The 14,533-nt window shown below is 39.1% G+C and overlaps 2 protein-coding genes across 2 annotated transcripts in view; both read right to left on the reverse strand.

Moving 5' to 3' along the window:
• The window catches only part of POLN (DNA polymerase nu), a 118,879-nt gene extending 105,935 nt beyond the window's left edge, over window positions 1-12,944 (reverse strand). The window contains exons 1-2 of the mRNA XM_050896655.1: window positions 12,873-12,944; window positions 2,950-3,093 (exon numbers count right to left, since the gene is read on the reverse strand). Coding sequence (XP_050752612.1) covers window positions 2,950-3,079 — 130 coding nt within the window. The 5' untranslated portion in view covers window positions 3,080-3,093; window positions 12,873-12,944. The remainder of the gene's footprint in view (window positions 1-2,949; window positions 3,094-12,872) is intronic.
• HAUS3 (HAUS augmin like complex subunit 3) lies at window positions 4,255-11,309 on the reverse strand. The gene is made up of 4 exons (XM_050896659.1): window positions 10,386-11,309; window positions 8,839-9,275; window positions 6,963-7,191; window positions 4,255-5,627 (listed from the first exon to the last, which is right to left on the reverse strand). The coding sequence occupies exons 1-4, from the start codon at window positions 11,307-11,309 to the stop codon at window positions 5,394-5,396; spliced, it is 1,824 nt and encodes a 607-aa protein (XP_050752616.1). The 3' UTR covers window positions 4,255-5,393.
• Window positions 12,945-14,533: the final 1,589 nt, after the last annotated feature.

The raw sequence follows: 14,533 nt of genomic DNA on the forward strand, positions 1-14,533 counted from the left end.
TTTCAAGAAAACACAACCCATCTTGGTCAAAGTAAAGCTGGGGGCATGGGCAAGAAGAAAAAAAACCACCAAAAAACAAACTCTACACACTTCACACAGTTTAACTGTTTTCTTGGAATTAGGCACTATAATTCCACAATAATTTTCTTCAGTAAAACAGTATTTACATATACATCTTTAGCATATCATGCCCTACAGAGAACTGACCACGCTTCATCTGCAGAAGATAATTTTTTCACATTGTTCATCCTTGCAACAGAACAGGTATTGTAAGACCAGACAAGTACAGAAAGCAAGAATTCAGACCTATCAAATTGACAGAAAGGTAAGGTAATGACTAGCACCACAAGAAGCAGGATGGCTGTCAGTGCTGGGTCTAAGATAGAGCCCTGTGCCACAGCACAGCTGTTAGCCTGGGCCCACCACTAAACTACCAGTGATATTTAGCCTACAATCCTGAAAGCAGACAGATGCTGTAGTTTAAGGAAGGCTTTGTAAATGCACCTCAGGACTCTGCAGCATGCTCAATGAAACAGTTAGGACATGCCTTCTCTTTTCTGCCTTCCACACTGCCCAGTAGCCCCAAGGAGAGGAGAAGCAAGTGAAGACTGGAATAAAAGAACAAGGGGCAACAGGCTAGCAGTAATTACAAACTGAGTAGGTACAAGAACAGGGAAAAAGAGCACTCCGCTGAAGTGCAGGTCTCTCCAGAGTTTGCAATTAGTTAGGATACCTTTATCTCTAGATTCTTTTACTGCCCAGCCAGAAGACTCCTCATGGGCAAAATATGTATTTTGTCCCCTTCTAACTCCAGACTTTTCTCCAGAAGAAACTAAGCTTATTACTTTATAGTATTACATGCAAGTTCATGTTGGTGTAAGTGTATAGTCAGTTATTTATGTCCAGCTCAGACTTCTAACCTGAGCTATTAGAATACCGAATATGGCATAGCTGTATTTGTAGCTTCAAACATTTTTAGGTTTGGTTTGCTTGACACTTCCTACAATAAAATTATAATTTAAGAATGATAGTAACTGAGTTACATTCAGTGCTTTTAATTGTTTCACAGCTAGATACTTTTTCTTGGCAAATTCACCCTTCAGAGAAGATGATGAGGATTACATTTCTCTCCTTCAGCACACAGTATTCAGTATGACAGCTATCTGAAGAGCTTTTCAACCTCAAATTTCTGGTTTATGAAAAAGTATCACCAGATGGCAGTAGAAATCCATCCTTGCCTTCAAACTCCTTAAGGCTAGATGGAACCATTACAAGCTCTACGGCCAAAATAACCACAGAATTTCACCCACTAGTTCAACATCGCAGATATCTGTCCTATTTGAACTCAATATTTACCTTCTAAAGACAAGTAGTTTTTCCAGTAAGCAGAATTTAAAGGTCTATCAATAAAATACAGTTCAATACAGTTTGAAACAAACCAACTAATATGACAGGTTTTGGTTTTTTTTTAAAGGGGGCAAACTTTTTCTTCTCTCCAGATCCACACTGATCAGCTAAAGCTATATATACAGGCAATTTCCTAAAAGCAATTCAAATAAATTTGTTCTTAAGCCTGTACACTAGAAACAATTGTGAGTAATTACTACATGGAAAACAAGAGGAAGAAAAGCTAGTCATGTGATCTGCCGCCACTAAATGCTTATACTGTTCTTTCACTCCCCAGTGAATAAGGATTTAGCAGCACTACAAAGATGACAGCAAGCTCATTTGGCTAAAGATACCAGACACCTTCATGGTGTTTTTAAAAAAAAGAGAATCTGTAATTTTACAGCTTGACAGAGTGAATGGATCAAGAGTGGACAACATAACACGATACAGGTATCGCACAGTACAGAGTTCCCAGTCTAAGACAAAAAACATTACACAGGAAAATTAAGGGAAAATGACAAGGTAGCAAGGGAAGTAGAATGGCAATTAAACTGAGGCAGAAAAGAGATCTGATTTTCTTTAAAATAATCTGGGTTTTGGTCCAAATTTACCATTTTAAAATGAACCCATCCCATATTTCTTCAAATGTGTATCACTGATTCACACAGCAATGAACTACTACACTTTTCACTGCTACACCATCAGGCTGCACTGATCCAATACTTTACTACTGAAAGAAGAGCCTGAACTGTTATTTCCATAAAACTGAGGCTGCAATAAACACCATTTACACAAGAACAAATGCTAGATTTAAATCCCATCGACCAGATAATGTTCCAGTATCTAGTTCTCAGGAGAAAAGAGACAACTGAAACTGAGCAAAACTCTACCTTTCTATCCTTTCCAGAGCTACAGGCCTGGCAGACTATGAAATGCACAGAATTGAGAATAAAAATTCCATCTTGCAAAACCTCCCTAGTATCTACAACATTCTGAGTCAGATTTGCTCAACAGTCAAGATCTGCTGAGGCACTTTGAACATTACCTAATTTGCTCTACCACTGTGACTTTTCACTCTTCCCCCTACAATTTCACAAGGAGTGAGCTGCTCATGAACATGTGTTGAAAGGACAGACATGACTCTGGAGAGCTCACAGGCCTTCTGGCAAGTTCCCAGTACCTCTAGTGATCTTTAAATATCTAGTCCAGAGTCAAGTTAACATATACATTTAATTTACAGTATTAGTTAATTAACAGTTTGAAATTCTCATCTAATTCTATACCACATAGCAGGAGCAGGAAGGAAAAAAAAAAAACCCACAATGAAATTGAGGGTACTGGTAATATCCTAGTTCCTTGTACTCACATAGCGTTATTTAATCAGAAAAGTCCCAGCAAATGTCAGTTACAGCTTAATTCCTTTTTTAAACCTGGAAGCCGAAACTCTCATCTTTTTTTTCTTTTTAAATAGGGACTAGAGGTTTGACATTATTTTGTTTGTTTGGGTTTCAGTTTTTCAACTGAAAATAGAAACATTTAAATAGGCTAAGATTTACTCACTCTGGTTATTCTTTCTGCTAGTCTGAACTTCTACAGGAATAGACTGCAAAGCTGTCATAATCCTCTGAGCGATAGCAGATAAAGGCACTTTAGAAGTCTCACATCCTATGTATGATGTGTACCGTTCCATTTTTAAGATTAAACCTAAACACAGAACACACACAAATTATGCACGATATCAGGGCCACACAACAATCTGCTGAAATTAAATATATGTTCACAAAATATAGTGAACATGTTCAGCCATTCATTCTCCTCGACAGAAAATGACATTTCTTTCCTGACATGCCTATCAGTTTCTAAGTATTGTAAATAAAAATTAGCAAATTGTAATCATTTACAAAAACCGCTAAGTGAAACTTGTTTGAAATAGTGTTTTAATACACTGATAAAAAATTAAGCAGTCCTATTAAAGCTAACTTCTAATAAAAAAAAAATCTGACAAATAAAACAAGAACTATCATTTATGCCTGAAATACTTTACCCCTCCTCAACATATTTAAACTAGTCTATATCTAGCATATGCATACATTTACTGTTATTGGTGCCCAGAGTTTATCAAGACAGTTTATCAAGACAACAGTGTCCATACTGATGACTTTGTTGACTTTATATAGTTAGACCAGAACAATGCAGAAAACTTACCACAAACACAGGATAAACATCCAACATTTTCAAAATACTTAAAGGATTCAAGCTGTACAAGTCAATTGCTCTACCAAAAACTGCTGTTAAGTAAATTATTCCTATACAAGTTAATAACTGGAGTCCTGTTACTCTGGTCTACTACCACTAAACCCAGTGCATGAGTAGACTTTCAAGTCAAGTTTAACCACCAAGTAAACCATATTTCCTCTGCTTACATGGAAATATTTTTCTTAGCTCAAGACCATAGGCAGATTGCAAGTTTGAACACTTACAAGTACAAACATTTGTATCCAGATTCAAAGAGGAACATCCATCAGGCTGCATTAGTATTGGCTATACCTATCTAGCTCAAATTTTATAGTAAGCATGCAAAAGGGAAAGAAGCAGAATGGCTTTCTTTTCCCTGACATTCCAGGATTCAGAAGTATAATCTTTCCCCATGCACAACTCCTCCTAACTTTTATAATTAACAGCAATGCTTCCTTCCTACACAGGGCAAAAATGCTCCCTGACTTCTCAGGGTGGAAAGCAGCAGCCTTAAAGTCTCAGGGGCATATCAAAATGAGAACCTAGCAGACTAAATATAAACAAGACACTGCATGAGAATACACCTACAACCACCACACAGATTCACCATAAATATTGACAACACTGAACTGAATTTATAGTGTTTGGCATTTAATAATAAACACAATGTATAGAGTTAAGCAGCATAAAATCCAGATATAAAGACATCCAACCAGTAAGTTAAAAAAAAATTTTAAACATTTAAGAATAAGTTATACTTACATAAAAGTTAAAAGCCTGCCATCGAAACAGTTTTAACACCACTGTTACTGAAGTTAAAGTTAATTTACTAACCATCAATATGTACAATGCTTGAAAGCAAGCACAGCTGAACCCATCAAAATATAAAAGACTGGAAGTTATAATACAAAAGCCTATTTAGTTCCATTGGTATATTAGAAGCTATACAAAAATTTGATAAACTGCCTAGCAATGCACATGAAAGCATAAGTATGAAAGCATCGTGACTCTGAATTGAAATGCCTATCATTATAAATTATAGAGCAAACTGAAAAGTCCAAAACATAAATTTAAAATTCTTTTTCTTTGAAGAGCCCAGTATGATCATGGACTGGTTTCAATGGAGAAGATAGGCCATAAGTTAAATTAAGAGATATTGGAATGGTCTTAAAACAGATGGTCTTGGTACTTGAAACAGATTCTGGTACATATTCCAACACATTTCTAACAAAACCAAATCTTCTTAGGAGAACTGTAAGCGAAACAATCACGGAATATCTGCCTTGGAGAACTCTCCTCTTCAGAAGGAGCACATTACATTCGTGTTCCAAAATCTGGAATGCCTTCTCCGCATTTATTTTTCAGTTCACATATCAAAGGCTCTTAGCATGCAAGAAAACTTATCTCAAGGGTATGAAATGTTCCTTTTTGTGCTATGCTGTGTGCAGTAGAAATCAACATACAGGCTAGCAGAAGAGCAGCCTGAATGTAATTCATTCGAGTAACTGATGTATTACTTCATATCAAAGAACTTTGACAAAACTGAGATTTGAACTCAGTGGGCAGATGCCAAAAGCCAGAAAGCAGCATACAATCCAAACTTGGTAACTGTGGCAGCTAAACATACATTGCAATGATAGAGAAATGTTAGCCTTGATAAGCTAATACTTATCATTCCATAAACCTGTAGACAGTTTACATTAACATGCTTTTCTTTCTTAAGAGTACACTGAAGTTTAAACATTAAGAACTTCACTGGTGGTGAAATTCTAATCTTCCAGACCACTGGCTTTAGCCTCAGACTGCTGTTCAAGCTTTTCCACCATCTCTTTCAAGTGGTCTTCGTCTTTGAAAAAATACACATACAAGTTTCTTTCCATCTGATGCAGCTTATTGGACTCTAAAAAGTTTCTCTTTGACTTCACATCAGCAATCAGATCCATAAGGAGTTGATTTAGTTTATTTAAATCAACTTCCAGTTGATGAAACTGCTCAGTGAGTTCCTAACAAAAAATATAAGACAAAAAATTATCACTTTTATATTGTTAATACACTAGCTGAACTAGAAATATAAAAGTTTTTTGCTTTTGGAAGCCACTTTCGTTTGTAAGTGAGAAGTCATCACAAAAAATAGAAACACAGGTGATAAGGGACTACAATTTATATAACTTTTGAGCTTTCTGTGATGGCACTCACATGAGGTTACGAAAATGTAATTTCATTTACTTGTTTACTAAACCAGATGAGTTAAGACCATAAGAATCTGGCCCTCAACTAGACAGACAGTTGAACGACATTTTCAATCCATTACAAGTCTTCACAGCTAGTCAAATCTTAAAAGGGAACAAAAAAACCACAACAAAAAAGCCAATTTTAAAATTAAATCATTAATTACCAGCTACAATTTTCCCAACTGTCATTCTTACGATAGCTCAGTGTAAGCAGGCTAGTCATCTACTTGCACATTATTTCCTTATTAAAGGAATTACTTTGCTTGATGAACAGTAGCAATAGAAAGAGATGTCACTATGTTTTAAGGGGTAACTTGAATCAATAGAAAGGTATTTGATTGATGTAATAACATGTAATCCCTAAATACGTATTGTTCCAATTACAAAGTTTCATTTTTTAATAAAAACTGTTCTATGTGTTGCAAATTCACTTGACAGATGGAAGCGTTAAATGTATTTTCATGCATTTAATCAAGGAAGTATTATGTAACAGAAGACTTCCCTCAATCCACTTTTGAGATATCTACAATTATTTAAAAACTATAACAAGTTGCATTTAACAACCCCTATTCCCATTTAAAAGAGGCTCTAAACCCAACACCTGGGAGCTCTGTAGCAGGACTGTCCTACTACAACTGTCCTTCAGAATTCTGATATTCTTATTTTATCCAAATGAGCCACCCATGGCCAGGCTTTTTAAGGGGCCAAACCGTACTATTCAAGAGTTACAGGTAACGGGGGAAAAAAGCCCATCTGAAATAAAGAGAAATTTAAACAAATTTTCCAGTGACACCATATCCAGATGACATACTTCCCACACCATAAACTTACTAGTAATACGTGACTATATACACCTTTGAAAGAAATTAAAAGTTCGATGCAACAATTTGCTCAGAAACAAAAAAATTATTACCTGCCAACATTTACAAAATCTAACATTTGCTAAGAACAATGTAAATACTGAGCCCATCATCATTATGCTAATAAATTTACTGCTGACATGTGGGAGCCAGTTTGTGTGTCTACAGCCTTTATACTACATTTTTCTCAGTAAAAGAACTTGACACACATTAATGTAATAATTTTAATAATTAGATAAGGGCTTACCCGACTACTGAGTTGTATCTGATTTCCTCCACGATACAGAGCATCATGAAGGGTATCTACATCACTTTTTAGCTTGGACAAAAGGAGACACTGTTCTTGAGAAGACACCGCTAGCTGATCTTGTACTGTAGCACAGTCCTGCTTTAACGTCCGAGCCATCTGCTCCAGGCTTTCATATGTTTTAAACAATTGTTGTCTTTTATTTTCTCCTTCCAGAAGCTGATATAGCCTGTAATAAATGAAGTTAGACACACAAGCATTTTTAAGTTTCCTAAGCACTCCTGTCATTATTAGTGAAGAGAAGATGTTCACTTCGAGAAGTCAGAGGACTAGTAAATGACAGTACTGCTTAGGGTACTCTTACTACACTACTGTGTCTCCCACTGATTTAATGATTCTATCTATATATAGCTAGTACATGATTAATAGGACTCCAAAATATTTCAATATTAAATTAACAGCAATGAAATACCAAAGTAACAGTTAGTAAGTACGCAATGAATGCAAATAGAAGCTGACGACGCGCTTTTGCCAACTATTTCCTGACACTTCAAGGACTGCGAAGATACAATTTTTTTAAGTGCTGAAACACAGCAGACTTCAATGGCCAATGAGAAATAAGAGAAATCTTTATAACATTTTCAAGCGTACTGGAGTATTTCCCATTTTCTAGCTATGAAGAGACTGCTAAGAAATTCTCCAATTAGCTACGAGTCATGCAAAAGACAGCAATACCTGCTGTACCAAACTGTACCCTTACACTGCATCAGGAAGAGTCTAATACGATTACAGATAACTTTGCTCGGTTGCTACCACCACCTCTGCATATTAAAATCTTCAGGAGTTGAGCCCCAATATCCAATCAGATTGGCTTTAATAAGAGCAGGAGCTATATTTCAAAAGTAACTGAGTTTCTTTCAGGTGTCTTCTGCTTACAAACCCTAAAGGGTTTGTAAGTCTTTCAACTTCCCTTCCCTTTTTAAAAAAAAAAGTGAAAAAGTAGCCAGACAACATTCAGTGATTTGGAGACTTAATAATAAACATGAACAAAAATGTTACAAGTTGCCAATGCACACACACAACAGGAGCAAAATTAATGCTGCCTAATTCTTGCAGTTATTCACCATGCAAGACCATACTCAGCTATCAGTTAACAATTACTAAAAAACACTTAAAGCACCATTTTAAAGAAGGAGGAAAAGTCTGACATTAACACACCTATAATCATACAACACACCTCATCAAAAGGCTTAGAGTCTTGAAGTGACAGCAACACAGCACACATTCCTACTGTATCACTTGAGCTACAAGGAGAATTACTTAGAGGGTGAAAAACCAGACTCCTACATAGGTGACAGGACACTGACTCCAGATGGTAAATTAAGCGGCAAAAATGAGCTAAACACATTTCATATATTGAAGGAGTCATTCCTCTCCTCTACCACACGGGGGTTTTTTCAGGCTAAGCTGATGAGGCCATGCAGATGAACTGGGAAATCATTGTTATTAACAGCTCTCCACATCTATACTTCTAGAATAACTTTCAAGAGGTCCTAGATCAGGGCACCATATAAGACAGGTTTGGCTTTAAACACTCATTATATTCTGGATATTGCTTAGGAATGCTTCAGCAATATTAACAAGACTAATAATTGAACAGTCTTTCCTCAGGCAAACCTAAAAAGAATGTCAAAGGATAAGCAAGAGGTAAGTCTCATATCTTGAAGGCTTCAGTTCTGGAGAATTCAAAATACTAATTAGCTATAGCAAGTAACTTAAGAACTTAGCAACAGAAAAGGCTTAGCTTGCCTAAGCCTTTATCTCCCCAATGTTATTTCAAAGTAAGTCAAAGTTCCATAGTGACTATAACACTTACCTGCAAGAGAGACCATCTTTTGAACTAATAGTGTTTCTTGGCTTTGCATGTTGAGTTCGCTCCGTTATCACCTGCAGTCTCTGTTGCAACTCATCACTGCTCTGTTTCAGAGATTCTACCAAATTCTCAAGCTGACAGCAGATCTCCTTATGTTTCTTCAACTCCATTTCACAGGCTAGCTCAATAAGTTCAAATGATGCTTTCTGTCTTACCAAATGTCTGCATATTTCATCTTGTCTTGAAGCATAATAGTCCTGCTGAGCAATCTGACGATCCAAGTATCCTTTTACCACTGGCAAGCTCAAAAGTCGTGCCTTCTCTTTCAGAAGGGGAAGTAGCTCTTCATTGTTTATCTGAGTTATAGCTCGTTTACTTGTTGAAATTTCATCATTTAAACTAGATATTTTCGCATCAAGGTTTTCTTGTTTTCCAATATCCTGCATAAAACAAAATATTTGTCAATTTCTTCATGGTTCCCTCCAAGCCACTTCCCTGACACATTTCTTCAGTTCATACATGATTCATGTACTTATCTTACATGAAAATCACTGAGTCTTTTGTATCTACAAAATTAAATGAAAACTCCACAAGCAGTTTTACAGAACTTTACAACATAACGCAAATACAGATTTACAAAGTAGCTATCAAATAAATGTATTGCAATAAATAGTAATTTAATTCTATTGTAGGGCCAGGAAACAGTTTATTGTGTTAAAAATAGAAGAGCTGTATTTTACTTATCACTGAGATTTCAAGCATCTCTAACTGAAATCTCAGATGCAAACATAATTTTTCATATTTAGTCGGTTGACTATCAACACTGCTATCAGAATCAATCTTTTTCAAATTACTCTAATCAGTCAAGTCCTATATCCTAGTCATCTATAAATGAAAATATGCAAACTGACATGATGCCTCAAGTTAGTCCCATGATGCCTGAAGTTAGTCCATGACTGGCACAAGCTAATATTTTTCCTTCTGTTATGATTTCTTCACATTCTTAAATTCCAGTAGCCATATCTGCCTGTCACTCACTTGTTGAGAGACTTCCGGGGCTTCAACTATCAGATTCATTTATTTGGTACAAATTCCTGAGTTTCAAAAGACTCAATGAACTAAAACTTTTTAAGTTTATGCTACAGAATATAAACAGGAATACATTTAAAATAGTAGCTCCTCAACACCACAAAATTTCAACCAAAGTTAAGCTTTTTTTGTTGTACAAACAACTGAGAGCCAGTTATAATTTGAAATTTCAAAGTCAAACTAAACTAGAAAGGTACTACTAAGTTCTAGGTTTTTAAGGCAGTAATTCTAGAAAGTAGAATTAAAGGTACTCTGCCATACTGAAGAATTTCTAACTATAGAAACTGGAGCTATTTCACAAGAGGAGTTTTGTGAGCAAGACTAAAACTTCATTGAAGTGCAATTTCACTATGTAAAAACAGTTGAAATAACAATAACTCAGCAGTTCCTTTTACTAGATCCAGTTGAACACACCTGCCTGTTTAAAACTCCACTACCTTCTATCACCTTTTGTGGCTTACCTTGTTGTTTAAGGACTGCAGCATGCTCTCTGCGCATTTTATAGCCGAATTCATGCTCTCCTCTTTAGCTTGCATCTGAATTAGCTGATGTTGAGCACAAATATATGCTGTCTGGAGCCTGGCCATCTCTTGACTCTCTTCGCAAACTTCATTAGTCTCATCACAAGTGACTTGTTTGCTTATATCTGCAAGCTGAAAGCTTCCTTCCTGTGAATTTTCAACGCATTCAGACATACCTTGACAAAAATGTTTTTTTATGTATGAAGTAAGTGCTGCAGTGCTTTGTTCTTCCTGAGACAAATACTTGTCCAAAGAAAGTTGGGAAAAGAACACTGGATGTAGACCTGACCCTTGTTCTGAATATGAAGCAGTGAAGAAAGAGGCCAACTTCTTAGCTGCATCCGTAAGAGAAAGCAGTTCATTATTAAGTTTATTATTTGCTGCAGTAAACACTTCCAGTCCTTCTTTCAAATCTTTGTGTGCTTCTTCCTCTCTGCTTTTTAATGTTTGTAACATATGGCTGTTTGCAGAAACCATCATTTGAAGCTTATTATGCCGATGAATTTGAAGTTTTTTTAACTTCTGAAGAGTTTGAAGCTCATCTTCTAATTTCTTCAGTTCCTCCTCTTCTTCCTCCTCCTCTTGGCTACTGTTCTTTGAATCCACGGGCTTCAAGGTTTTAAGGACTTCATCCAGTGCATTTCCTTCCAAAATGGGCTTACCAGACTCAAGAAGATTATCAAAATCTTGCAGTTCTTTTTCAGATACCACATGCTGCTCATTTACATTTCCACAAAACCACTCCAGAAACGATTTGTCTTCCAAAGACTCAAACAGCCAGTCAAAATCTTCTCCATTAAGCTCATCAGCTTTTGGATATCCAATTTTCTTAAGAGTTTCCACAAAATCATTTCCACAGCTCATGATTAAAATATTTTTTGTAAGCAAAAAAGATCCAAATACATGAAAAAATCTGGGGTATTATTCCAGTTGTAATTTTTTAAATTTTAAATGAATATTCATTATTTTAATAAAGAGTCTGCACAGGAAAAAGGAAGTGTCAGATCACACCAGAAAACTGAAAGCTATTCTGGATTACAGTGGCTATTCAAAGACTAGAAACCAATTTTTATTTCAGAGTTATCTTAATATATTTTGTTCATCAAATCAGGACACATTTTTACATCAATTAAATCCCTGATCTTTGCAAGCACTCATGTTTTTCCTTAATTCACATAAATGTACTGTTAAAATAGAATACTACCATTAATTTAAAAGCAATAGGTGTAAATATTGAGTAATTCATTGGCCTGCAAAAGTGACTTATATAGTTTTCCTCATATTAAATAAAAAAAACCCACCCACAATCATTTTAACTCTTGCAAAATGAGAGAAGCTTTCAGCTTGTTCTAAAAACAAAACTACAGTGATGTTACACTGCACTTCAAGATCTTGCTTATAAAGATATTTTTTTTTACTTCAGCAGCAAGCAGAATCTTGTCTTCTAAACCTTCATTTTAAAGTTTCCTCTGAAAATGGAACAAGAAATCCTTTAACATAAAAACATCTCAACATAATAATGCAGGTTTTTTACCAATTATAAAAAATTAAAATTAAGTTCAGTGTAAATACTCTTGTGAAAATAGTCACAACTTAAAAGTTACAAGAAAAAGGAGTTTGCTGTTTTGCTGTTTCCCAGCAAACAAATCATCAGCTTTGGGATCCTAAAGCAAGCGCAACAGATGGCAAAGAACAGGATAAATTATCAAGAAAGTCAGGAGGCCTTGTCTGCAATACTCTGGTAATATCCAGGGGGTTTTTTTTAGTTTGGTATTACTTCATACTTTGTTTCTAGAACATACATTCCACCAGAAAACCCCACTTTGCCAGCCGGCCTGGAAGGCATGAGTGCTGAACAAGTAAACGCATCCTTCTAAAATTCTGTGTGTATTTAATTTAGCTTAGAGTTACAGCTTATGTAAGAAATATAACTTGTTATGCAAGTTTCATGTGACAGGGCAGCCTTCCAACTGCCCTCTGCCTTCCATGCTAAAAAAGGGCTGTCGTCAAAATAAATAAATAAAAAGGAGCGCACACAGCTTTATGTACGTGTATGCAGATCATTAAGGCACGCTGACACTGCCGCTCAAGCCGCCATCGAACACCACGAATAATATCTTCAGACCCCTGAGGAAGCTACCCACGATCCCCGTCCTCAGCACGCGGACGCCCGATCGCCACAGCCAGCTCGGCCCGCACGAGTGGGGCCCTCAGCGGCTTTCTCCTAGAGCCGACGAGCCCAAACGCCCGCCGGCCAGGTCCCAACTCTGGGGCAGCTGCTGCCTGCAGCCCCAAGGGGATCTCGGCTCAGAGCCGCCCCGGAGCAGGACAGGGCAGGACGAGGAGACGGAGAGGAGAGGGGACGCTGCGGCGGCTGTCCGCCTCCCGGCGCGCACGAGCCCCGATCCCACCCCACTCGATACTCACCACAGCGCTCTGCCTCAGCGACTGCACGGAGGGGAGGGGGAGAGACGCAGAAAATGGCGGGAAGACTGAGGAAGCGCGTCGGCAGCGTCCCCGCCCCAGGCAGCGGGAGTCGGGCCCGAGCCCCGCGCGGAGGGGGCGGGGCCGCCGGCCGTTAGAGCGCCAACGGCTCGAAACGCCCGCCACGCGCTACTCTCGCGCGGCCTCCCCGCCGCAGAGGGCAGCGCGCCACCGCTCAGCCGCCCACTACGGCTGCGCGCGCCTCTCCCCGCCTCCCTCCACCGCCGTCCTGCCGCAGAGACGCCCGCGCACGCGCGCCTCGCCCGCCTCGCGCCAATGGGGGGCGGGGGGCCTGCGCGGGGGTTGGCCGGCACCGGCCCGCTGACAAGTGACGTCACGCGGGCGGGCGACCCGCGGTGGGGCGGGGGCTCTCCACAGGGAGCGGAGGCGGGGCCTGCGCGGCGGGGCCGTCGCTCTCCTGACAGGGCGTTGCTTGGGCCCATGCGTTCCGCTCCGCTGTGATCCGCTCCGCTCGGCTCGGCTCGGCTCCGGTGTAGGCTGTCATTCTTCTGGGGCCCGTTGCGCCCAGCATGCGGGAGGCAGAGGATGGGGGAGACCTGACTGCAATTTGAGGTTGCTCAGCTTTGACCAAAACCGGGCCTCAGACCTGTGTGTCCACCAGCCTCCCTGAAGCTGAGAGACATGGCTAGAGGTGGCCACTTGTACCACCCCTGTGTCCACAGTTGCTGTATTAGTGATTTATCCCTGCTTAGTCCTTTCAGTATTTTTTCATGGACTTTATGTCCATGAATTTGTGTAATGCCTTTTTGAACCTGCTGATAGCCCCCCAAAACTTCACAAGGCAACAAATTCCAGAACGTCACTACCCGCTGCTTAAAAAAGCACTTTCTTAATTGTTTTCTAACCCTCTCCTAATCCCATCAAATGATTCCTGGCTCTAGCATTGCAGGATTTGGTGAATGCCACCGCTGCATTTGCCTTATCTATGGCCTTCATAGCAATTCAGAAACCACCAGTACATTTCCCTTCAGCTTTGTCCTGTCCGGTTTGGAGAGTTCCAAAATTTGGCCTCTAAAGCAAGTGCTCCGTTCCCTCCATTATTTCAGTTGGCCGCCTCTGTACCTTTCACAACATTGCTGTGCCTCGCTTGAGGTGCGGAGACGAGACTGCACACCGTCCTCAAGGTGCAGGTGGACCAAGGTTTTCTACAAAATCCTTGTTTCCAACGCCCTTCCTTACAATACTCCCTGTTTTCTTGGCTTTTGGGCTGCTGCTGCCGACAGAGCAATGGTTGCAGGACCTCTTCTGCATTGCGAGGGCTGGCTCGAGTCGAGCATCGTGTAAACTTTTCACTAACAGTTTTTATCGGCCGCTCCTTGAGTTTAGCCCTCTTCGTTTCCTGTTTACATTTCGCGTGCCACGTTTTTCTGGGCTTCCCTACTTGCCTCGCGATAGCCTCCTTAACTTTCTCATTGAGTCATGCAGGGGGGAGGTTTGGGCCATTGTTCTCTATTATTTGTGTCAGACATTTTACCTGGGCTTCTAGTACAGTATTTTTTAAGCCTTCTGGGTGTTTGTAGGCTTCTTGCTTTTGAACTGCTCATTTAGGATTTTCTGGCACTTTCCCCCATTTTTGCATAGGT

This window comes from Gymnogyps californianus, chromosome 4 (assembly GCF_018139145.2).
Source record: "Gymnogyps californianus isolate 813 chromosome 4, ASM1813914v2, whole genome shotgun sequence".
Taxonomy (NCBI): domain Eukaryota; kingdom Metazoa; phylum Chordata; class Aves; order Accipitriformes; family Cathartidae; genus Gymnogyps; species Gymnogyps californianus.

Coding starts and splice junctions, on each gene's coding strand:
- HAUS3 (XM_050896659.1), bottom strand. CDS start 11,309: ATGAGCTGTGGAAATGATTTTGTGGAAACTCTTAAGAAAATTGGATAT. Junction 7,192..8,838: donor AAAGATGGTCTCTCTTGCAG/GTAAGTGTTATA, acceptor CATTTATTACAG/GCTATATCAGCTTCTGGAAG. Junction 5,628..6,962: donor AGATACAACTCAGTAGTCGG/GTAAGCCCTTAT, acceptor ATTTTTTGTTAG/GAACTCACTGAGCAGTTTCA.